Source organism: Girardinichthys multiradiatus, chromosome 6 (assembly GCF_021462225.1).
Source record: "Girardinichthys multiradiatus isolate DD_20200921_A chromosome 6, DD_fGirMul_XY1, whole genome shotgun sequence".
Classification (NCBI taxonomy): Eukaryota; Metazoa; Chordata; class Actinopteri; order Cyprinodontiformes; family Goodeidae; genus Girardinichthys; species Girardinichthys multiradiatus.
Genome location: NC_061799.1, coordinates 34,577,625 through 34,602,711, shown reverse-complemented (window position 1 = coordinate 34,602,711; position 25,087 = coordinate 34,577,625). Strand labels below are relative to the sequence as shown.

The following is a 25,087-nucleotide window of genomic DNA, read 5'->3' as shown; positions in this document are numbered from 1 at the left end:
CAGATTTTTCTTTTTCTTTCTATAGGCCTATGATTGAAAATCCCATGAAAATCTATTTATGTTTGTGGTTGTAATGTGACATAATGTGAAAAATTTCAAGGGGTTTGAATACTTTTGCAACACAATGAATAAAAAAACATAAGTCAGATACTGCATATTTTTTAACTTTAAAACAAAAGCCGAATGCAGAACAGGGTAAAGAGAGAACACACTGCTATTTAGGCTAAAAAAAGTATCTATTGGGTTAATATTTAATAAAAGCTGCAGAGTAATTCAGATGAGCTGTTGCCATATGCCTTTACTTTATATTAATTTCACTTGAGAAATCAGAGGTAAAGATTAGCTCTCCTTGGTCAATTAACTTTTAGAATGATTTAAAACATAATGCTTTCATAGAAACCTCATTGTAAAATATAATCAAAGTATAAAAACTCACTCGTTCACCCTTGTCTCCTTTGCTTCCCTTCTGTCCAGGTCCACCAACGTCTCCCTGTGGTCCAACACAGATTCACAAAAACTCTCATATCTCTCCTTAATGTTGTAAAAACCTCCTGCCTTTTATGTTTTTTCTAAGTCCAATATCTTCAAGTGTCACCTTTATAAGGATTGGCCACTAAACATTTCTCAAGAGATTCTAATTTGATTGGCCCAGAAAGACCTTGGGCGAGTGTTTTCAATTAATTGATTGGCTCCCTGTCTCACCCCATTGGTACTATGATTGACAAAAAGGTGTGATAGAAGACGTGACTTGAATGAAGGAGCTGTAATGGTTACAAATGTTCAAAATTGCAGATCTGCTGCTTAGTGTAGCAAGTGTGGGTGTGGGATTTGCTAGCCTAAGGGTGAAAATTTTGTGTAAACAACAGGCTGATTCAGCGCATGCCTTTGTTTGGGAAACATCTTAATGCCTGTTCAGTTTACATGAAGCGTAAATGTAGTCTAGGTGAGATAACACATTCAGCAGCAGCATTGTCAAATCTAACCAAATAAATAAAAACAACATTGTGTATGTGCATTAAGAGACTGCATTTAAGAGCTGATCAGAAGTTTACATACGTAAACTTTAATGTGAATGTGATTATAGTTTGGGCTTTTATTAATGGATTTAAAACATTGTTTTTCCAGGTTTAAATGAAGTTATTTTTAAAAACAAAAATAGGGTGTGTTAGTTTAATAATTGTTTTGGGATTTTGTTTCATCTACAAACAAAATCCATAACATCCCAATGATCTGAGAGGGTGAGCACCTATGCTAAAGTGGACATCCTGAAGTCCAACTAAAATTTGCAGCCTCCCCCACAGAATACCATAAAATCTTCTGGAGAAAGGTTTTATGGTCAGAGGAAAAAAAATAGCTATTTGGCCACAACGAGAAGAAAGATTTAATGAAACACTTCAAGGCTTTTAAACCTAAAAACACTGTGCCACCTGTCATGCATGATGGTGGATGCATCATGCTGAGGGTCTTTTCTAATGTCAGTAGTAGTGGTGCATTACACCAAATGGATGGAATCCTAAAAGAGAACCGGCTACTGGCATTTTGAGTTGATGATTTATAGGACCAACTTGCAGACAAGAGTGTGGGAGCCACTTGGTGAGTGAAGTATTTACTAGAAGGACTAAAAACGCACAGAGGAAAAAACAGGACATGGAGCATAGGCAATGAGACCGGCATGACAAACAGTAGGATCCAGTGGACAGCAATGAAACCCAGACAGTTTAAAAACAGAGGCAGTGTAGAGAAAAGACTAATGAACCAGAAGAGCTAATTAGATAAAATGTGGTGCAGCTGATGGCAGGAAGAATGCAGAGCAACTCAAGGAGGAAGGCTAATTAACACAGATGAGCAGGAACATATAGAAGTCCAGGCAAGTAACAGAAATATCTAAACACATCAATGAATCAAGAGCCTAAATCTAGAATGAATGAACTAAAATAACAGCAACAAACAAAACAACAGGGTGGAAACAGATACATAAAGAATCTTCAACACCTAACACAGGCGAATCTTGACAGCTCCAAATTATTTACCTTCACAACACATAGATGACCTCACACCTGTCTTTGCCATGGATAAAGCAGGCTAACATTGAATCTATAGAATGGCCCCAATCTCAACCACATTGAAAATGTATGGACTTAAAAGTCGGGTCAAGGACAGGAAACCAACCAATTTCAATAAGCCTATGCCATTTCTGATAAGAAGAGTGGTTATATATCCAAGCAGAATTATACCATGACCTTGTTAATGGACACAAAAAGCATGCAGTTCTTCTCCAACTTGCTAAAAGACATGCATTAAAAAAATAGCATGTATGTATGCATTTTACCCTCTATGCATACTATTGGCCAAAAGAAATCCACAGTAAATTCAAACTTGTGCACCCAATAACTGTTTTTAAAATGTATTGTACATTACACACGTACGTTTCTAAAAGAAAGCCTCGATATGACTTCTAAACTAATCAGTATTTGTAAACTTCTGACCAGCAATGCATGCTGTACATATAATAGTACGCTATATATTTGTCAAAGAAATTATGAAGCTAATGATTAAGAATACAAAATGTAAGACATAGCCTGTATATGTGTTTGTATTTTGTGTGTTGCTTTGAGGATCTTTGTAAAGTAAGGACTGATGATATTTTGTACCAACAAAGAAAGAGTTAGACTTTTACTTTACCTTATCACCGTCCTCTCCTGGGGGGCCCTGAGGACCAGCTGGACCAGGAAGACCTACCGGACCTTGAATGCCATCACGGCCAGCTGGACCCATGGGACCTTTCTCTCCCTGTGAACAGCATTTATCACAATCATTCGATGACACCATGAAAGCTTTAAGTTTAGGAAAGAGTTTAATAGAGAAAAGGCAAGATAGAAGAACTCACAGGGGCCCCCTTTTCTCCAGCAGGGCCTGGTGGTCCTTGTGGGCCATTGCGTCCTGTCTGACCAATAGGACCTCCAGGACCAGCAGGGCCTCTTTCGCCAGGGGAACCCTGTCACCAAAGATCAGTCAGAAATTAGTGCATGAAATGCAAGCTTTAAAGAAACTAAACATACCATTGAAAACTGCTGCCTTTCTTCTTAAAGCATAAAAAGGTTTGACCTTACAAGAAGGGCATGCTTAATTGAAAAAAATGTTCAAGTAATATAATTTCCTCAGACTTTTGCCACAGGACATTTTAAGGTTATTTCCTGAGATGTGTGCTTACAACATGATCCTTCCTGTAAAATTCAAACATAAAGAAAAAATAACACCCTAACAGGCCATAGTAGTAGTTGTGGAACATAATTTATTTTTGAATGAGTGTGTGTTTATCTGTTAATGTTAAAAATAGTTATTAATCATTAATAAACTCAAAACTCAAAATAAGTTGTGAGGTGAACATTTTTAGATAATTTATTAAAAAATAAGACACGTCATATTTTTACAGTCTTTACAACACTGCTTAGGAACCCCGCTAAATAGCATTACCTGCTTTTTTAATATATATTAGTGTAATGATTAAAATAGTAACTTACTGTCACATTATTTTTAACATTAGTTGTATATTAACGAGGACGACAGCCTTAAACTGTTATTCAACTAATAGCAGACCTGCACAGTCAACTGGCCACTCTTTTCCCACATCAGTATGTCTTCTCTCCTGGCATTTCCCTGGTTGGTGCTAATCTCTATGCATGAGGCCCTAAATCTCTCATATTATTGATCAGTACGTCATCATGACACCGTTCTACCCGGGGAGGGTTTTGAGCTAGCTCTGAACAAAATAAACACAATAAAATGTGATTTGCATGTGTTCGGGGCCAAAACTATGACCTGATTCACTCTCACTGAATCGGCTGCTGATGCGAGCTGCCACCTGGCACTCATACGCCTGGCCCATTTCATGACAGCCATTTTATGGTGACACACATTCACAGCTACAAACTGTCATCCAAAAGCTGCCAACCTACCCACCAGGAATCCAACTCACACACAAGCCTCCACGCTAGTTAGTTTGACTGTAACTAGTTTTCTTTCTGTTTCTCATTGTCCTCGTGTTTTCCTCCCACACATTTGGCCAGAACCAAACAAGACGCATTATGTGTAACACTTATTTTTGTTTTTGTGCGAATGTTTTCTTGTCAAACTCTTTTAGAAACACACAAGTCTTTATAAAGACAAGGAAAAAGCAACACACACACACCTCACTTAGACTTCCCCAAAGCACAACAGCAGCTCGATCTGTGGCAGGAAATCGATAGAGGGAAATATCAGATCTCTTGTGTGCATGCACATTCCACATTGGCCCCTTTTTCCTATTAGAAAAATGCTACCAAGGTAGTATTTCACCTGTCTTCAGCCAGTGACTCACTTTCAACACAATTTAAGACAACCACCTCTCTTTGCAGGGAAAATGGCCTTGCTCATTCAGAGGAATACTCTTTTCACTTTCACCATCTTTTCATCCCAGCTATGCATATTTGCCGTCACCTAAACTGGTGCTGCTCTGTCGCTGGTGAGCAACAGGGCAATTATCGGGAGCCTGCGTTTAACGCTTGAACAAAATGACAGACAGTTCAAAGCTGCCCATCAGTCAGATTATGCACAGCATCTCAGCTCCTGGGGATTTTTGTTGCCTATATCTCTAACTGAGGGGCCAGAGACAAAGGCAGGTGGGAAAAATAGTGCCTCACTTGTTCATGCTTTTGCTCTGCCACCCCACGGTCCAACAATGCCGTATGATAGGAACGTATATGATTTGCCTTGTTGCATTATGCAGAATAATTGCAGCTATGATATCTGAAATTACTTACCTTAAATATGATCTAACTGATTTAGGACATTTTAATATTTCTCCAACCTTTATTTATTGGGATTTTCTGGAATAGAGCAACTCAAAGACGCATATAATTGAGAAGTGAGGGGAAAGGATACATGGTTTTTCATATTTTCCACAAGTGAAAACCTGAAAACTGCTGAATGCATTTCTATTCATCCCCAAAACCCCCCCCCCTACCTCCTGAGTCAATACTTTGCAAAGCCGCCATACAAAGCCAAAGTATCTGTCTGACCTTTGCACATCTGGAGAATGAAATTTCAGTTGTTTTGGCAAAATAGCTCAAACTCACGTTTTAAGTCATTTGCAGCCATTTGCAGCCTCTGGCGGGTTTCTCTGTTCCCACTAAACGCGAAGAATCCTGACGGCATGATGCTGCCACCACCATGGGGATGGGTTGTCCATGGTGCAGTGGTAGTTTTAAACTACAAATAACATTTCGAACATAGACTAAAAAGTTCAATGTTGGTGTCATTTGACCAAATCACTTTATTCCACATATTCGCTGTGGCATCTTATTTATTTTCTTTGAACAATGGCTTTCTTCTTGCCACTTTTCTATAAAATCCCAGCTGAGCTGTAAATCTCTGCAACTCCTCCAGACTTACCATGGGCCTCTTGGCTGAATCTGATTATTGCGCTCCCTGCCTGGACTGGCAGTTTAGGTGGACGGCCATGTCTCTGCAGTTATGACATACTTTTTCCATTTTCATTCGAAGGATTGAACATTGGTCTGTGAGATGTTTAAGGATTGCAGATGATGGATTAATCATTTTCTGTGAGATGTTCAAAGCTTGTGATAACCATGCTGTAAATCTCTGCACAACTGTATCCCTGTGCTCCTCGGTCTTTATGATGCCGTTTGATCACTAACGTTCTCTAAAAAAACCATGAGAACTTTACCTAACAGCTGAATTTACACCAAGCTTCAATTCCACACAATGCCAGACTTCTGGACTCCTGGATTTTATTTAAAGGTATCAGATGAAGAGGGTATTTTATGTTTGCCACACATTTCAGTTTTTTTATTTTAAAGTAAAAGATGTTAATAAACATGTATTATTTTCCTTTCAGTTCCCAGTCATTAAGTACTTTGTGTTGATCTATTATATAAAAGGCTTAGAAAATAAATGTGTTGAAGTTTGGTATTGTAGACTGACAACAGCTGAAAAAGTATAAGGAGTATGAATACTTTTACAAAGCAGATTAGATTAAGAGAAGGTGACTAAAATAGGGTTATTGTTGACCAAGCATAGTTTAAACCAAACATTAAAATGTTGGGATATAAGAAACAAAACGCTTCCATCTGTGCCACAATAGTTGCTATAGGAACTGTTATGTGTGTTTGAGGAGAACATTCATGATCAGTCAAGCAACAGGGATAAGACTAGCTGCTCTTCGATTAGACAGTTAAGCAGTGATTAGGTTGTATTTCACTGAAAAAACACAACAAATCAAGCAGGCTTTCATTGAACTGTGGTTCTTTAATTTTACTTGCTAGTCGTATATTTTTATAAATCTGTGGACTTTGCCTTGCACTGGACAAGATCAATGCACTTTAAAGATAAGTAAAAGACAAACTTTCATAATTTGGACTTAAAGACCTCAAAGAGCTCCATATTGAGTATAATCACTTTTAATAAAAAATATTTGTCTTACTATGACTATAAAACATAAAAATGAAAACTATGAACTTCAAGCAGCACTGCCAAATAGCAAGCAGAACACCTCCTCAAAGCCCTCTATTAAATCTTTGGAGAAGCTGAATCCAATCACACCACCATACTCCATTCAGCTATTCTCTATGCCGCAGTTTACATTGCATGCACCGCTGAATCACAAGAAAACGGGGCTGTGCACAACACGGGTGGCTCAATTATCCAAAAGCACGGGTTACTTTTCCTTGCAATCTTTGTAACAACAGAGTAACCATAGTAACTGGCTACTTACGATGGGGCCGGGGGGACCCTGAGGTCCTTCTCCTCCCTTTAGGCCACCAGGACCCTGAAAAGAGAAGGTTAGATATCACTCATTGTGGACCGCCACTCAGCTATCTAGAGACTGACGATTGCAGATGTCAAATAGCTTTTTAAAAACTTTGAGAATGTACTTCTGTGTGCATTTGTATAGATCTGAACAGACTTAAGTGTGGAAAAATTGGAACTAAACAGACCAAGGGAATTGATATTTCTACAGACAAACTATATCTTGCAGTCCCAGAACTGTTTGGTCTGTTGGTAAAGACATTATTATTTACTTTAATCAACATCTGTTTACCTTCTAGTTTTCCTCCTGGTTTGTTGCAGACAATTTTTTAAATCCCAAAGAAAAAACATGGGCTGCCATACATTTTATCTTTGCTCCATGAAAACATGTAAACGCACCCCAATCATACAAATTAAAAGAAAACAATCAGCACCCTGCATGTGTACCAGGGCAATTATAGTTTGTCTCTCCTGATTACAGTCTTGGACGTGATGGGAATATCAAAAGAGTAATTTGCCTTTGATAATTAATATCTACCCATGGTTGATTTAAAAACAATTCACTGAGAAATTTCTGTATAATCTGGATTCTGGTTATATATTTTAACACACTACGTATTACTTAGCACACTTAAATTGGTTTGTTTCCTGGAGCAGATTCATCTTTTGAGCGTAATCCATAAATTTTAAATAAGGCTGAGGTCACCATTATTCCAGAAGCTAAATGTCAACCTGGTTTAAACATTCCAAATAGTTTTTATGTGCGACTGGATTCATTATTCTGTTAGAATATGATGACCCCACATTTTCAAGCATCAGATCCAATCTTTCACTCTAAGATGATTGACAATAAGTCTGGATACTCAAGAACAACCCTGGAACCACCAAGGGGGCAAGGTTATCATAAACTGTAAGATGCTAGGTCATCACTGTCTAAAGTGAAGGATGTTTCACAACAGCATGGACTGAAAGGGACAGAAAGTTCTAAAATCAGTACCTTCAGCCGAAATATCTTCTAGGAAAATTATTTATGGTCACCTGAGACAACGATTGAGCCACAATGACAATAAGTATGTTTGTAGAAAAAAGTGCAAGACTTTCAAACCAACAAACACTTTGCCAACACACTTTAAATGAACTGTACCATTTCTAATTATCTATATCTCTAATTTTGATCAAATTTGGGTTATCAGTCAGTCTGACTGAAATTTGGGTTATATTTAGTGTATTTAGAGTATTAATGTATCAGTGCAATTAGAGTCACTACATGTGCTTCAATCGGACTGAAATAATGAGAAGAGATGACAAGTTTCAAAACACCACTGTGAGTCACAGGTTGAGGTTTTTTTCCCATTTATCTCTAGCCTGTTGTCTCCTCGTCAAGTTCCTGGTCCTTGAATGGCAACGGCTATTCTGACTCACAGCAGAAAAGGAGATTGGGGCTGCATATGGAAAACAGACTTTTATTATAACAGCTAATTTATAGGTTCCAGTAGAGCCAGGGGGTGTGGAGGCTGCCAAGTAGGCACTGCCACTGGCTGGCTTGAATGATTCTCCACAGTGCAGTAAGGGGCTAGAATGTGTATTTGTTTTATATGTGTGCCCACGTCCACACACTGTGTCCTTGTGGCTTTCTGTTTCTGGATGGGATCAGTTTAAGAAGAAGCAAGAGCACGCATGTGTTTGCTCACATATTGTGTTTGTGCTTCCATTATTAAAAGAAAGTCATCCTGCTGCTCACATAGGACAAACACACCAGCTGTAATAAGTCTGTCCTGTGCTGTCGTATGCTCTCTTAATGGTCAGCCTTGAAATTAGGTTCAGCCACAGTCCCCTAAGCTGATCCTGAGTCAGCGTCTAATAGCCATCTGCTCTCACCTTAAACTTTTTCTCGCTCCCACCCACTGCTTCTGAGAATCAGCACAGGTTTCTCAACAGAAGGGAGTGCACGTGATGAAGTTACAAAAAGCTTAAACTGAAAACAACATAACTCTGACTCACACGTTTGGAAGCAGAAAGAGCCTCCTAAATGATTAGGATATTGGAACAACTTTAACTTTTTTAGAAGGACTACTAAATAACTACTAAATACTAAATAAACAATATATACAAAATGCAGCACTGCCCTGAAATTTTTCTAGCATAACTAATTTAGTCTATTTACAATATTGCTGAATGGAATGACACCTGCGACACCTTTCTGGAGAGGGGCATCGTCCAAGCTTCTGCTGGCAACAACTTAATGCTCACCCTCTACCGATGATCCACATGGCCCTGTCTTTTAGTGTCTCTCTCCTAGAAATGGAAATTGACTGAGCTTTTATTGTGACTAACTCTATGTTCTCTCTTTCAGACGCTAACCTTGAAAACTGGCTCAGAGTTTATCTGTTCTTTCTTTCTAGGTGAAACGACTAAAGGAGCTACATCCATTAACATTTACTTTTCTTTCCTATAGAAAGTACTCCTGGATCAGTGCTTCTTTGTTCTGTTTGTGTCTCTGCTCTGTTCTCTCAAACCCCAGTTGGTCGTGGCAGATGGCCGCTCACACTGAGCCTGGTTCTGCTGGAGGTTTCTTCCTGTTAAAAGGGAGTTTTTCCTCTCCACTGTCGCTACATGCATGCTCAGTATGAGGGATTGCTGCAAAGTCAACACCAGTGACTGTCCACAGTCTCTACATGCTCATCCAGGAGGAGTGAATGCTGCAAGTCACTGACTGGATGCAATCTGCTGGGTTTCCTTAGATAGAAAAACGTTTTATCCAATTTGAATAAATAACTGAATCTGACTGCACTGTTCAATTGTTAGGATTAATTGGAATGTATGTACCTGACTTTTGTGAAGTGACTTGAGACAAAATGTGTTGTGAATTGGTGCTATATAAATAAAACTGAATTGAATTGAAAGACAAACAAACACCAATATGCTATTTGTCTGAGCCCTGCACTAGTTCAATGTAAGCCAGTTCTTTTTAATCTGGTTCACTGTCATCCCTGACATTTGGTTTAACAGCAGGTTGTTAGCCTGGTAATTAGGGTTTACAGCTAAATTCAGTTGGGTGGATGCTGAAAATGGGCATTGGCTTTCTGTGTGTACATGTGAAAATTGTTTTCTGTATAATCATGTCAGAAAATGTTACCATGGCTCCTGGGAGACCTCTTGATCCTTGGAAACCTTTTAGTCCAGCTGGTCCCACTTTTCCAGAATGACCTGAAGGACCTGGATCCCCCTGGAGAATAGAAAAGAATACTCTTAATAACTGGTTTGGATAATTATTACCCGGAGGTTTTAAGGAAAACCAAGAGAGATTATGAAAGGTCTCTGATAATAGCTTAATTAGCTTACTATCTTGGAACAAAAGCAAGTGATTAAGTGGTAAAGACAATAAAAAAGCGATTATCTTTTTAGGAGAAAACAATCCATTAAAAGAGGAAGTAAGTTTGCTTTCAAGTGCTATAGTCTGTCAAAGGGCAAAACTGACCTTCAAGAAAGAAGAAACATTTAAAATTCATGACCATAAATACTGCCAATACAATATGCATAAAACTACACATAATTTTCTAAACTACTTGTGAACTTTGATGAAAAAACATTAGAAATACATTCTTTAGCACCTTTCCTCCCTCTTTTCCTGCAGCCCCAGGCAGACCCTGCTCTCCAGGTGGACCAGGGGAGCCTGGGTGTCCTCGCTCTCCATTTGGTCCTGTCTCTCCAGTTGGCCCCTATCAAGAACAATCCAAGCACATGCAGATCAACCTTAAGTATGTAAAGCTCCTTAATTGAATATTTTTGATATATTAACATGTTTAACGAACACAAATTAGTTGCATGTGTACCTGAGGTCCAACCACCCCTCCAGGTCCTGGAGGTCCAGTCTTTCCTTGGAAACCCTAAAAAGACAAATGGATAGCTTGATAGCTTAATGGACAGATCGTTTGATAGACTGATGGATAGACAGCTTGATAGCTCAACAGATAGAGGTTTTAATAGATTGAAGGGCATATAGCATTGCTGCTTGATGGATTAATGTCTTGATACCTTGATGAACAGATAACTTGATAGCTCAATCGTCGGATGACAGCGGGTTAGTTCAATAGCTTGATACATTGCTGAACAGGTAGCCAATAGTTAACTAGAAAAAGCTTCTTAACATTTTTTTTTTTTTTTTATGTTTTAATGTTTCAATCTTGATTTAGTGACAGTACTGTCGGTTAGTGAGGCATTTATTAACTCTAATCCATATTCCTTTATTTTAGTTCAGGTAAAATAAGATTCAAAGTATATGTCATAAGCTACAGCACTATAGGTTAATAAAAGTAATACAGGTACTACTGACTTACAGAGCTGTATTTTTAATGAAACACCGTCCTTATATTACTTAGGATCCCTATCAATAAAGCTCCTCAGCTTTCAAGGTCACAAGTAATGACATTCATTGTCAATATGGCATAGAAACACATTTACAAAGAAAGCTACAAACTTACTGTTTCTCCCCTCTGTCCAGGGTGACCTGGCAGCCCGTCTTTCCCTGGTGGGCCCTGGAGGTAAAGTTGGACACTTCTTAGAAATTAAGATATAAGATGTAGATTAACACTTAAAAGGCTTATCAAAATAGGGTGTCGACATGTCTGTGAGTAATTGCAGCTCACAGGCAGTTTGACAGCAGCCACTTACATTAGGTCCTTTTGGTCCAGGTAAGCCGACAGGTCCCTGAGGTCCTTGAGGTCCCTAAAAGGTATTTGAAATAAAAGGACAATAAAAAGCAAGACATTATGCATGTGTGAAAGGTTTTTAGTTGGAAATTCAACTCATTTACTCATCCATATAAAAAACAAACTACCAATCCCCTTTAGAGTTTAAGCCCCCTAAGACAACACAAAACATAAAAATTAACCAGAACATGCAGGAACATTTCAAGGTCATGGCGAGGCCTTTTACAGCGCATCCATAATTTTGTACAGATAACATCCTTTGTAGAATCATGGTGCTTTATTATCATGTTCTCAGCATTTCTGGGTCCTGGGTGCAGCATGCAAGAACATTAAAGAAGCAGTGGTAGCTTATCCTTGACATGTGACCCACATGTACCAATGTGCAGGTGTAGCAACACTGGCCTCATGCCTGGGCACCAACTGAGTTATGTCCACATTAGCAAAGCAGTGCTTCAACTAATTTTAGCGTTGTAGCTGATAAATGTATTATGATTGGTGGGTGCTCTGGCTGCACACACAATGATCGCGGCAAGTAGCTAAAACAAACAATCCATTATCTACATGCCATTAAATGCAGTCCCATTATCAGGTTCATTGCACACAGAGATCTCTTTGGATCTGGCTGCCAGCGGAATACAGATGAAGAGAAGCGTGCACCCGTCCAAACTGCGCATACACAGTGCACAGGGAGACCAAAGGAAATATTGTGTTTTTCAGGTTGCAGTTTGAATGCAAAATGTATTTGTCAGACTATCGAAGAGATGTTCTGGCATCGTATTTAATAAGAAGGAAGAAACAGGTGGAGCAGGAGAAAAGAGTGTAACTCAAAACAAAAATAACTTCAGGCTTCACGGTACTCTCAATGGTGCACTGCATCTGTACAGAAAAGCCCCACACCTGCATCCTCTGATAGTGTAGTTGCAGAAACCTCCCATACATACACATATGAGAATAACAAAGATTGTTAGGAAATATCCTAGTCCAGAAGTTATACCCACAGCATTAGCGGTGCGGTAGGAATAAAAAGCGTTTTAGCCAATAATGGGGGTACTGTAGTGCCATAATTGCTGGAAATATGATCTATGAAAGTTTGAAAGAGTGTGGGGCAATCATAATCTGGTGTGAAGGCTTATCTTAGAGAACATATAACAAATAGCACAACTCTTCAGTAAATATTAATCAGCCAACAGGATCAGTGGGGGTATTCCTTTTAATTTGAATGCAACAAAAGACATTCAAACGCCTTTGACTCCCAATTTCAACCCAGTGCCCCTTGCGTCCTTTCGCTGCCAGTACAGAAACTATGAGCAGAAACACAGATGAAACAAAATCTAATACCAACCCGCTCTCCAGGTGGGCCTGGAGGTCCATCGCCACCTGAGGTGCCCTGTGGAGAAAGGAAATCCACAGAGGAAGACTGTGAACTTTCTCAGAACTGACAGACTATAAACTATGAATACATTAAAGCAGTGATACTCAGGTTACACAATGAACTATATGAATGCTCATGCTATACAATGTCAAAGAATGTGTTTTACATCAGACACATCAAGCTGAAGATTCAACTTATTAATTTTACTTGTACTTTCTTGCATCAAAATCATGAAAACTGTTTCACCTTTGCACCTGGCTTTCCTGTTGGTCCTCTTGCCCCGCGTCCCCCACGTGGACCCTATTGTTCAGTGTAAATTTATGATTAAATGAAAATAAGGCAGTAATGCAAGGAAGACTAGGAGTCAGGCACTGTTTCTGGATCTCTCATCAATTTTCCACCAAGTGAATATCTTCTTCAAAACACACAAATCAGAACTTATACACAACTAACAAAGCTGATATCTTAATACAAGCCCTATAAATAATTTACGTGAAGGACTTTTGCTCAGTTATCAGACAAATGAGATGCTTACTGTTGGTCCACGTTGTCCTCTTGGGCCTGATTTGCCAGCGATTCCCTGAAAATAAAACACAAAAGCTTTAGTGTGGAACAAAATCATTAATTATACCATCAAGGTTGTTTTTTCTTAAGTTTTTTCTTCAGAAGTTTAAGCGGAGCCACCTTTGTATTTTAAATTACAGAATACACTTTAACACCAGACAGGGACAGCTGCTCTGGGAGTCTTTGTCACAGATTAAATAGAACCATCTGAGCATCCTTGGACAAAAAATAAATAATCAAACTGCTGTGATAAGCGGCTACCCAAAGGCACTTGACAGCTTGAACTACCTGTCAGCTCAAGCGTTCTGAGGCCACGCATGTCTGCCTCTCTATGTGTGAGAGAGCCCAGATAAGCTTGTCTTGTCTATAGCAACCCCAATCCTTCAACATTCCTCACTGTCATCCCTTTAACTGTAACCCTTTTCGCCCTGGTGACTCAACAGCTTTCTTCAAACAGCAGAATTAAGTCGTCAGTCCACCCTCAAAAGTTACTTCTTCATGGAAAACCTTGAGAGGACCTTTCAAAGTAGTATTCCAACTGTTAAGAAAACCTTTACTCTGCTAGTAATACTCTTACTGAAAATTCTAAAGCTCACTATTAGACAACTTCAGCAAAGAGCGGGATCTTGGGTCATCAAGTTTCCAAAACTACCATTAGACACTATCCGCATGCCAAGAACTTATTTGGGAGGCGTACCTGGAAAAAATCTTTGTCCTGTCATTCCAAATGTATACGTGGAGTTTGCTAAATTCTACTTGAACTTTAACAGGAGGTTTTTTGGGAAGAAACACTCCAAGTGTTTCTGACGTAAAACAAAGGGTGGGTATGTGAAAAGGCGCTGCGCGCCCACTGTTCAGTGCAGTGTGGGACCTGTAATGCCATGAGCCTGATTATCTTCCCAAATCCTTGGAAACATTCTCAGGGTGCATGGTTTCATTGACTCTTTAAAATAGTATGAGATTCTTTTAGGCTCCATCAGTAAAATGAAAATGGGTCAACACTGCAGGATGATGCCTCAAAACATATGTCTAAATCAACACAGAAACTGATTAACCAGAACCAAGATCAACCTTTTTTCATGGCCATCCCCGTCCTCAGACCTAAATCTAACAAAAATCGATTGTAACGTTTCTGCTTTGCCATATTCAAGTAGCTTAAACCAAATGTGTTATGTAGGAAAGCTCTAAGTTGCTTATTGCTAGTGAGTTAGCTATTTAGTTTTGCTTACTCTTGCTCCTTTATCACCATTTGCTCCAGGGAATCCAGGGAAGCCATTCGAGCCCTGCAATACAAGTGAAGAAAAACTAATTGAGGAAGATACTTTACTGGGTTTTTCATGCTCTATAACAAAATAATAAAACAGTCTGTATGTTAGCAAGACTAAAAAATTCCCATCGGTTGTCTGGAACGAGGCTATATAACAGAGACACACACAGAAAAGGCTTAAAGAGCAGAGGCTGCCAAGCAAGACAGGACTCTGCTTTCATCAAGCCTGGAGTTAACATTTTTTGACTTTTCACAAAAACCTGAACTCTTTCAAAGGTGACAAAATGGAAAGTTTTGTTATTTACTGACTTAAAAGGAGTCACAGGTTAGATTGTTTGTATACATAAGAGGTATAAGTGAAAGAAAAAAAAAGAGATGGTGGGTACAAATAGGGACAAAGTAAAGGAAAATAGTGAATCCCCTTTGATAACTATCAATCAAGTTACTGGGCTTTTTTAAGGCTGTGCTTCCAGATAGCATTAACAGCGCCAGTCAAACAAATACCAGGTGAGTAATCACTGTTTGCCTAATAGCAAGAGAACCAAGCAGCTCATGAACATAACCTCACTTTATGCTGAATTAGGCAGCATAAATAAGCTCAACCCATCTAGTTTAAATATGCCTTTGCCTCAGCTGCAAACCAAGGTCATGTGCTTATATAATTTAGGTCTCAAAAACATTGATGCAGCGAACACTCATAGTGCTCATTACCCTTCATGTGCATTTGTGTATTAAGCATAATACTGTGCAGAATAGGCAAGTGCACAGCAACAGAGTTGCAAGAGCAGAAATGCCAGAGCTTAAAGAGCAGCAAAGGGAAATCTGTTGTGCGAAATTTGTTTTTCACAGATGTGCAATCACAGTAAACCGAAAGGAGAAGTGCTACTGGACATGCACGACTTGCAAAACGGAGATAAGACAGACCGCTGAAGCTTTTGCAAATAGCAACCACAATTAACGATGTGGGAAAGCTGTTAACAGAGAGTGATGGGCTGTGGACGCCAAAAACACAGACAGTGGAGGAATTCCAGGGCGTGCTGATGGAGAGGAGATAAAGTCTGCTTCCGGGCCAAGATTGTGACCCTGAAGCTACTCATGAGGACAACGTGACATTTGAGACGATACTTTACAATGGAAATATGGGATTCTTTTTCCCCAGTGACTCTTCTCAATCTACAAACCTTTCCCGGTTACAAACAGCTTCACAGCTTCTTTGAAGTAAAAAGAGTGTCAAAATTTTCATATGATGGAAATTACCTTTTTTATGTTGGAGGAAATCTCTTCAAATACAGGTAAAAGAGACGAACTTGAACATTTTATGCAACACCACATGCATGTAGCAGTTTTTGTCTTTCTGATGGTTTGATCTTGGCAGCCAGTTGGACGCTTTGCAATTGTTAAAAGACTGGTATCACTATATAGCTCCTCATTAGTATCTTTTGCACCGCTTTGAATTGAAAATGTGCTGGGATTAATGTTGTGCACAGAAACACTTTTGCAGGTCTCTTCAAAATATCCTGGCCCATAGGTCAGATCCAAAGATTTTGTCAAAAAATCTTCCTTTTCCACATATATATTATTCAAGCGTCTCAAAATGTGAAGAGTGTATGACCTCAGCAGTTGTCATCCTTGAAAAGGTTTGTCTAAGTTCCTGTTAATACATGTCAAACACCTACACATAACTGTCGTTTGCTAATTAGGAAGTGAAGGAAAGTTTAACAAAATCCATAATTAACTGTTATTTCGAAATTCTGCCTGTGATTGTGTCAAACTTTGAATGTGAACATGTCTTTTATTAAATCAAATGATTAAGTGTTTTGAACAAGGAATATCAAACAGCCTCAGTCATGAGATAGTAGTATGACTATGGTGATAGATTATTGACAATTTTGGTTGATCTGAGTTAAAGAAAAGTTGTTTTTGTTTTGTTTCTTTTTACTTTAAATGCTCCATATCATGTGTCTATTTTGTTTTAAATTTCTGCAAGATTTCTAAATATCTAGAAGAGACGTCATTTTAATATTAGTAATTTGGTTCTCCTTTGCACCAAGCTGTCCAATGACCTCATTTATTTTAGTTATATATTACATTTGTTTAAAAGGAGTCAATTAAAGTACAAACTTATATATTCCTATTCCATTACATGACTCAATTTAAAACTACTTTGCTCTTTTTTAAATTATTTTTAAAACTATTTACACTAATTACTTTTTCAAATAGTTTTCTTATTCACTAACAAAAAAAGAAAAAAACAAAACCAAATAATATTTCTGTATTTTTTACTTTCATTACCTTCCTGGATTAAACAGCTGCTCTTCATCTTCATAGCTAGTCCAGAATTAACAGCATGCCTTAGAATTATTCAAAGAGCTGATTAAGGTGTTTTCACCTGTTCTGTTGTTGTGGTTTTGGTCGTAAAAGCTGGTTGGTCCAAGTCTTTGCATTTACCCTCCATTTCTTCCCTTTTCCCTTTCTGATTAAAGTTAGACATTAGACTTTATAATTAGGTCATAAAACCTATTTCTTAAGGCTCAGGAGAGACCAATAAACCTTTGATAAATGCAGGATCTTTATTCAGTTTAGCTAATAATGCCCCCTAGTTTAAATGTCCTCGTTTAGTTAGCCTCTAGAGCAGAATTATTGTAGTATCTTTGTTGTTTTGTGTTTATGTGTTTCTTTGCCTAATTAACTATTAGTGAGAAGTTCTTAGTATGTTTCATAATTTAATGTATACTTTATTTAAGTTATTAGCTCTCACTGATTTATATTATTATTCTTAGTTGATTATGAAGAAATATTAATTCTGGTAAATATACAGCAATTTTCTCATGATTCATTTTGTTGGATGTAAATCACTCGGGGTGGTCAACAATTCAGCCTTCATATTCATTTTAAGAATAGTATAAAAATACTTTTGGCTGTATTATGAGACTAATTGCTCTGTGAATAAAAATATAATAGACATGGCTTCACGTCACTACATTATGAAAAAAAACATTTTGTTACAAATTATTGGAATCTATTATTCTTTATCCCTGTAATTTAATTTGTGGGACATACTTTGGCAAAGCTGGAGATTTGCCAATCTAGATGTGTGAGCAGGCCCCATCAGTGCCAAGATGTCAGTGCTTACAGCAGCAAAGAGGAAGCAGCTGCAGCAGCACATCCAGATAGTGGAGCAGTAGCAAAATGGTCAGAGCTACAGTGCAAGCAGAGCCAGATTCTTAGATAATGGTTTCAGTCTAAGGAAGGAGGACAGCTGATGACTAAAGCAGGCGACCATTCCAGTTAGGCTTTCCTGTAAGAGTCATGGAAGGAGTGCAGTAGGTGTCTACTTGGGTTTGTGGGACTTAGCATTAATCAGCAGGTATCAGAAAGGCATGTAAGAGCAGAGTATAGGTGTTGAGCAAGAAAGAAAAAGTGATCTAATTAATTATGTAAACTATTTGAATTTGGTTTATCATCTTTTTATGTGAACAGTTTTTGATCGTTTTAACACAGGTCTTGGTAAATAAAATAACTTACTTTTTTATGACTAGATTAAATAAAAACATATTTTGTTATGACTATATTATGACTATATTAGTTCCCTGCCTTGCCCAGGGTTTTTGATACTACTCTTATCACCCACCTTTGGACCTTGTCTTCCAGGGTACCCAGGCAATCCAGGGACCCCAAGTTTTCCCTAAAGATGAATAAAGAAAAAAAAAGCCAACAGATTTAAATCATTTTTGTACCATCAGGGACCTCATTAGATGCAGCACTTAAAATTGCATTTAAAATTCACAAAGGGAAAAAAACAAAAACATTCTGTTTACACTTAATCTTTGCTTTGATGGTGGGAAGGTTTGCAATACTTTATTTGTGTAAATTGCATAAATCACTTAAAGTAGTCTCCTCCACTTCAAACATTGTTTATATAAGTACCAATAATTACATGTTTTACTTTGGACATGCACATGTCTAAGGTATGAGTCGACAGATGTGAACATATTTTACAATACTGCTAAATGCAATTTAAGCTATAATGGGGGAGAATTCAGTTAGGTCATTTCTGTGATAGATGAATGAAATAGCATTTAATGTACAAATACTTGCAGCTTTTTTATAGCTTTTACTTTTTTGACAGAGCTTATACTGTTCAGGGTTGTTATTGGAAATACAGTAAATATAGGTTAGATCAAAGCACTGAAAGATGCTATAAAGATGCTGCTTTATGAACTTGAATGTAGCGGATCTCTCGCTAGTATAATTAAAAAGTACTGTACTTCAGAATGAATAAAAGATGTACGCCGAGAAACCTTAAGGACAAAGTTTACCTTCTTTAGGCAGAAAGAGTCGTAACATTTACTCTTAAAGGTAAGAGCTTGGTGACTGCTGTGTTTTTGTTGCTTGAGTGTGAGCAGATGTACATATGTCTCTATGTGGATCTGTTATTGATAATGTTTGCCTCTTCTCTTGCTGTGAACCTGGCTTTAGGACATTCCTCTTTGTTTTGAACCTAACAATATAAATTAAAGGCATGTCCCCAACCCACTTTAAACAGTTGTTACTGTGCAGCAGTCTGATACAGGCTGGTAGTGAGACTTAAACTGTCAGACTTAATGCATTTCATCATTTGTAACTTTGGTCTCTGACTATCGTAGGGTTAAATATAGCTGAAACAGATATGTGCACAAATTTTCCATACACATTTTGTGAGGTAGTATTTTGTGAGCTGATGTGTTTAGACAGAATCAGGATTTTATTAAAGAGGAGCACCAGCCTCAGTGTTCTAAAGGTGGTCACAGTTAACAACATAGTCTTAATGGGCACATTTTCTATAAAATTTTACTTTTTTGTAACTAATACATTAAAACTTCTAAATTACAGTAGCTTTTATGAAAGGTCAGAAACATAAAAATAAAACTTGTGTGAGCAAGGAGAGAAATACATCAATAGAAATAAGCTGGCGATGGCAAGTTTTAATGTTTTAGCTGTCAAAAAGCAAAATGTGGATCAAATGTTGATAGAACATTTGGCCATTAAGGCATTTTTTTTAACTGTGGCCATACTCCAAATACTACTAGGTTGGTGTCAAAAAAATGTCATGTGACCAAATCTTCCTAAAGATCCATATTCTATAGAAGACATCAAAATATTGATAAATCGATCGGAACGTGTTTATTTTGGGACTATGACCTTATTTCAGAATATTTAACACATGAACTATGGATAAAACTTTAACAGAGTGAAAGGAACAGGGAAATTGTTCTTGAAAGGGGTAAACAGGCACAACACTGTTCAGAACTATACAGCAGGATAACTTTAATGATAGAATGAAAGACTTAATGTCCAGCTCACAAAGGTAAAGAAAAATGTACACTTTATTTTGTGTAAAATTATTAATTTATATGTAAAGGACATTTACAGTCTTATAAAGCACCAACTATTTACCTTCTCTCCAGCTAAACCAATGGGTCCAGCTTCTCCACCTGGTCCTGCTTTCCCCTTTGGACCCTCAGGACCATCTTCTCCTCTAGGTCCATGTATGCCATCCTCACCCTGAATAATTCAGAGACCGTCATTTTACATGTTACATACACATTTTTTGTTTCATTCCTGTTATACTTTATGTCTTTGCAAATGTAAAGACATGCCTTCTCCCTAGACCTGATGACCTACCTTGTCCCCCTTGATTCCCATGTCCCCTTTGAAACCAGGAAATCCATCTTCTCCCTGGAAGTGAAAGTTGTTTTGTGAAACGGTGTTATTAGCACCTAGATAACACCAATTACTTATACTAATATCTGTTGCAGCAAAATTTTGTTAAATAGTAATAAATTAAAAATATGTACAAAATTAAATAAACTGGCAAAGTACAACTGAAAAACCAGTAAATATGAGAGGATTACTCATTCTTACAAAAGCTAAACAGGGACATCTACTGGCCATTTAGGAGAAGCTCTGTTGGCAACCACTTAAATTCATTGCTCTGTTGTCTTGTGTTGTCTGTTTTCCTCTGCTGACATCTGGTGGTTTTAGTTAAGAATTAAGTCTTGAAATTAATTTACATTTTTTTTTTAAATGAAAATGGATTCATCTTCATAAAAAATAGAATAAAATAACATTTGTTTTATAAAGATCCTCATCTAGATAAACATCAAATTAGAAGATGCTTATATAGTATGCTCATAATGTTTTTTAACAATTTATAGTGCCTTAATGCTATAATCATTTTCTGTAAAAAAAACAAAACACTATTACTGGAAAATTTACCCAGCAGTAACAGAATATGGCCAGTCACTGAAACCACAGCTCAATATTATTCCAGCCCGATGGTTCACACTCCATTACAGCTCAATGGTATAAGGACTTAAGCACTAGCCTGATAGACATTTAAGAGGTTTTCCACTTTCCAGAATGAGAGGAAGCCCCAATTCAGGAAGAATTACAACTCTGAGGGGGCCATTTGCAGAGGACTGACATCTATAAGCCATGTTGGAGAGGCCGGAGATGATTTTACCTTTTCTCCTTTGTCACCTCTGACACCTCGAACTCCCTCCGCGCCCTGCAGGATGTGGGAGAATACAGTCAGAGCAACATACACAAGAAGAGGAAAAAATATCTACAGCCATTGCTTTAGCTTACTTTTACACCACGAGGACCAGGATAGCCAATGGATCCTATAGGACCAGGAAAGCCCTGCGATTTAAAAACAAACACAAAATGTTAAGAGGCGACTGTGGCTCAGTAGGAAGAGTAGTCGTCTTGCAATCAGAAGGTTGTGGGTTTGATTCCAGCTTCCTCCTGCCATATGTCAAATTGCTCCTGGGCAAGGCTCTTAACCTCAAGTTGCCTACCGATCTGCGTATCGGTGTATGAATGTGTGAGCGTTAGTGAGTGCGATTGGGTGAATGTGGCTCTAGTGTAAAGCGCTTTGAATGGTCTGCATGACTGGAAAGGCGCTATATAAATTCAGTCCATTTACCATTTAAATATCCCTGCTAGTTTTTCCTCATTTTTGGACATATGCAAAGCAGAACTCAAATAATATGAGTGAATTTTAATAAATTAAAATGTCAATAAAAAAGTTATTCAAAATGTATTTAAAATAAAGTCAGTAACTGAATTCAAAAAGTCTAGCTCATATAAATTAATTACATGCAGTATTTTAAGGGTTTATTTCTGTCAAATTTGATGACTATTGCTTCCAGCTAAAGAAACCCTAAAATAAAGTTTTCCAGAAAATTATTGTATAAGACAAATTAAAACAGGTGTATGAATGAGTTTGTGTATGGTTGTATGTGTGTTGCCCTGTGATGGACTGGCGACCTGTCCAGGGTGTACCCCGCATCTCGCCCATAGACTGCTGGAGATAGGCACCAGCTTCCCCGCGACCCACTATGGAATAAGCGGTAGAAAATGACTGACTGACTGACAAATTAAACACAAAAATGTTATATTAAGGCCTTTTTAGTCAGACCTTGTCCAGCAGACAGTCACTAAAACTAATCTCATTGCTAAAGAAGCTTACAGTTCCCAGAGTGGCGTGTCCAAGCATATTAATGGAAAGTTAAGAGGAAGGAAAAAGAGTGGTACAAAAGTATGCACAAACACTTTCTTCTACTGACAGGTTTTATAGACATGCTAATCCAGCCTACTGCAAAAAGTACAAAGTTTGGTTTTAATGACAGTTGTATTACTGTGCTTGATTGGCCAAACTGGCATGACCTAAACCCCACAGGGAATCTACGGAGAAATGTCAAGAGGACAAGCTAAATGCTGCAGTAAGCTGATGTTGCTGTACCTTTTCAAATGATACATGGGCGGAAATTATATAGCATTGTCTTAGTCATACCGACGAATCAAAGTGCTTTACCATAGAGCCACATTCACCCATTTATTACGATCGGCGAGTAACTGGGGATTAGATTCCTTGCCAAGGGGCACATCAAAGTGCATAAGGAAGAAGCCAGAATCAAACACACAATGTCCAGACTACAAGATGACTACTCTACCCACTGAGCCAAAGTTGCCCCAATACATTTATGTTGATATAATGTAATATTCTAATGTTCAGAAAAACTAAACTTTAGACTTCCATTGGCCGCATGCCATAGGTGTCAAATTTAACAGAAATAAATGCTTGAAAAAGGTCACCCAGTGTGCAGTGAAGTTATATAAGTTTGGATTTTAATTCAAATTACAGAAATAAAGGTCAGTGTAATTCATTGAGCTGCACCTGTACTTTTACTATTGTTGGAATAAATTCAAATTATACTCACCACGTCAAAGAAAAAATATTATGGTGTTAAAATGCTTTGAATAATATTTGGAAATTTCTGTTCCCACTTTGTGAAGTCTTGTTAACAGAGGTCCTGATTTACTTTAAACTGCCACCATGTTTATCACACAGGCAAAAAAACATGTATCACTAAATGTTTGGGTAGAGACAGTCTATTTACATTTATTTTGCCTCACATTATTTCATGCGTTAGGTGTTCTTTAGAACTCAGTCGTGTCCAGACCCACCGTCTACCTTGAACAGTACCACTTTTGAACAAATCCACATTACCAAAAAAAAAACACAATTTAAACTTACTGTGGATCCTTTCTCTCCAGGGGGTCCCTCTTTCCCAGGGTGACCCTACAGAAGCACATTTAACTGCTGAATATATGCCAATTAACATTTTACATCAATGAGTGACATATGAAAAGGGACCAAGAACGGTGGCTTACAGGAGGGCCATCGGCACCGGCAAGTCCAGGCAGACCTTGCTTTCCTTGAGGTCCCTACAAAAGACAGGGTAATAAATAGGGACACATTTAGACAGACAGAATACTTTTAACATACTGAAATACATTTTTAAAACCACAACCAAAATGCTCTGCATCAGCCAAACTAAGCTCTTATGCTTATAAAATGTATGATCCTGTGAGTTTTTCTGCCTTTACAGGAGCAAGGTAAGAGCTCACAGCTCAGCCACAAATCTGCAGAACCAATTGACTGAAACATGCACTTATCCGCATTGTCCTAGAGGAGCTTCGATTCCCACTTTACTTACTTTTTCACCAGGAGGACCAATTGGACCTTGAGGACCAACGAGACCCTAGTAGATAAAGAAGAGAAACGTGTTATGAAAGCAAAAGGAATGAGTCCAGTTATGTTAAGTTAGGTTATAACAGAAATGTGATTGGATGTGATGTAGATGTTGATCATTCTACTGTTCACATTTGCTTCTTAAAACGTTTTGAAAATTCAACCCATAAACAAAGATTTGAAACAGTTACTTAAAAAAAAACATTTCCAGAGGTCTTGACCTTTTGCTGGCAAGCATTATTATGGATCTGGGTGTGAATAAGTTATGCTTTCAACCTGCATTCCATCTTGCAGGTTACCACTAATAATTTCTAAAGTAATGACGCAGTTCTGTTCACACAGTGATTGTCAGCAGGACTCAAAATTATACCTGGCAGAGGTCATTCAGCCCTGGCTAAAATACTAAAGTGTCATGTTTCACATTAAAGCTGGCTCAAAAATGGAATTAGGTGTCTAATATGTGACAAATTTCATTTGGATGCATGTTTTGTTGCTTCTTTTAGCAGAAACAATGATTTGCTCCTTTCTTGTGTGAGATTTGTGTGACACAGGAGTAAGAGCTCAGCTGGAGGAGAGCTTTGAGAAAATATGTGCAAAGAGTTTTTGATTTAAAAACCAGAAATGTGGGGGATTATTCAAGATTATACTGCTCCCAGTTGCACTGTCAATATGGCAAAGTGGATATAGAATGATGATAAAAGGAGCAGAGCAGGGAGGAAGAGAGTGAATGAGAAAATATACATTAAAATGGAGAGAAAGTGATCGAAAAGGGCTAATATAATTAAATAATTAACTTACATGCGGACCAGGTAGGCCTTGTTGTCCAGGAGGACCTGGCTCTCCTTGTGGACCCTTAACAGAATAAAAATAAAACAATCCAGCTTTTTTTTTTTTTGTGCACTCCTAACATTTCAAAAAATCAGTAATAAAGAATGGATAAATTAAGAAAGATAACTAATAGTGGTGTAAAGAACAATATATCATGTTCCGGCATTGGCAGGGATCCATTATCAGAGGGCAAACTGACAAAAATCCTAAATACCCTTTTTTTAAACATGACACTGTTGCATTTAGACTTTCACAAAAGAACCACAGTGAAGATGTCAATTCCAGCTGTTACAGCTGACACGTGCAAACAAAGGAAGACTTCGAAGAGATTTAGAGTCACTGACAAAGAATAAAAACACAGTTGGTAAATACAGTACCACAAATAAGTATCAGACCCCTTACAGATTTCTTCTGTTTCTGCTTTTTATCATACCTAAATGCTTTAAATACATTTTGAT

At 37.9% G+C, this 25,087-nt stretch overlaps 1 protein-coding gene across 1 annotated transcript in view; it reads right to left on the bottom strand.

The window, feature by feature from the left end:
• LOC124869853 (collagen alpha-1(XI) chain-like) overlaps positions 1–25,087 on the bottom strand; it is a 133,644-nt gene that overhangs the window by 40,555 nt on the left and 68,002 nt on the right. The window contains exons 23-44 of the mRNA XM_047368016.1: positions 24,600–24,653; positions 23,767–23,811; positions 23,441–23,494; positions 23,304–23,348; positions 21,350–21,403; positions 21,225–21,269; positions 20,384–20,437; positions 20,156–20,263; positions 18,351–18,404; positions 14,682–14,735; positions 13,424–13,468; positions 13,135–13,188; positions 12,859–12,903; positions 11,479–11,532; positions 11,289–11,342; positions 10,641–10,694; positions 10,419–10,526; positions 9,944–10,033; positions 6,773–6,826; positions 2,888–2,995; positions 2,683–2,790; positions 437–490 (exon numbers count right to left, since the gene is read on the bottom strand). Of these exons, the coding sequence (XP_047223972.1) occupies positions 437–490; positions 2,683–2,790; positions 2,888–2,995; positions 6,773–6,826; positions 9,944–10,033; positions 10,419–10,526; positions 10,641–10,694; positions 11,289–11,342; positions 11,479–11,532; positions 12,859–12,903; positions 13,135–13,188; positions 13,424–13,468; positions 14,682–14,735; positions 18,351–18,404; positions 20,156–20,263; positions 20,384–20,437; positions 21,225–21,269; positions 21,350–21,403; positions 23,304–23,348; positions 23,441–23,494; positions 23,767–23,811; positions 24,600–24,653 (1,395 nt within the window). The remainder of the gene's footprint in view (positions 1–436; positions 491–2,682; positions 2,791–2,887; positions 2,996–6,772; positions 6,827–9,943; positions 10,034–10,418; positions 10,527–10,640; positions 10,695–11,288; positions 11,343–11,478; positions 11,533–12,858; positions 12,904–13,134; positions 13,189–13,423; positions 13,469–14,681; positions 14,736–18,350; positions 18,405–20,155; positions 20,264–20,383; positions 20,438–21,224; positions 21,270–21,349; positions 21,404–23,303; positions 23,349–23,440; positions 23,495–23,766; positions 23,812–24,599; positions 24,654–25,087) is intronic.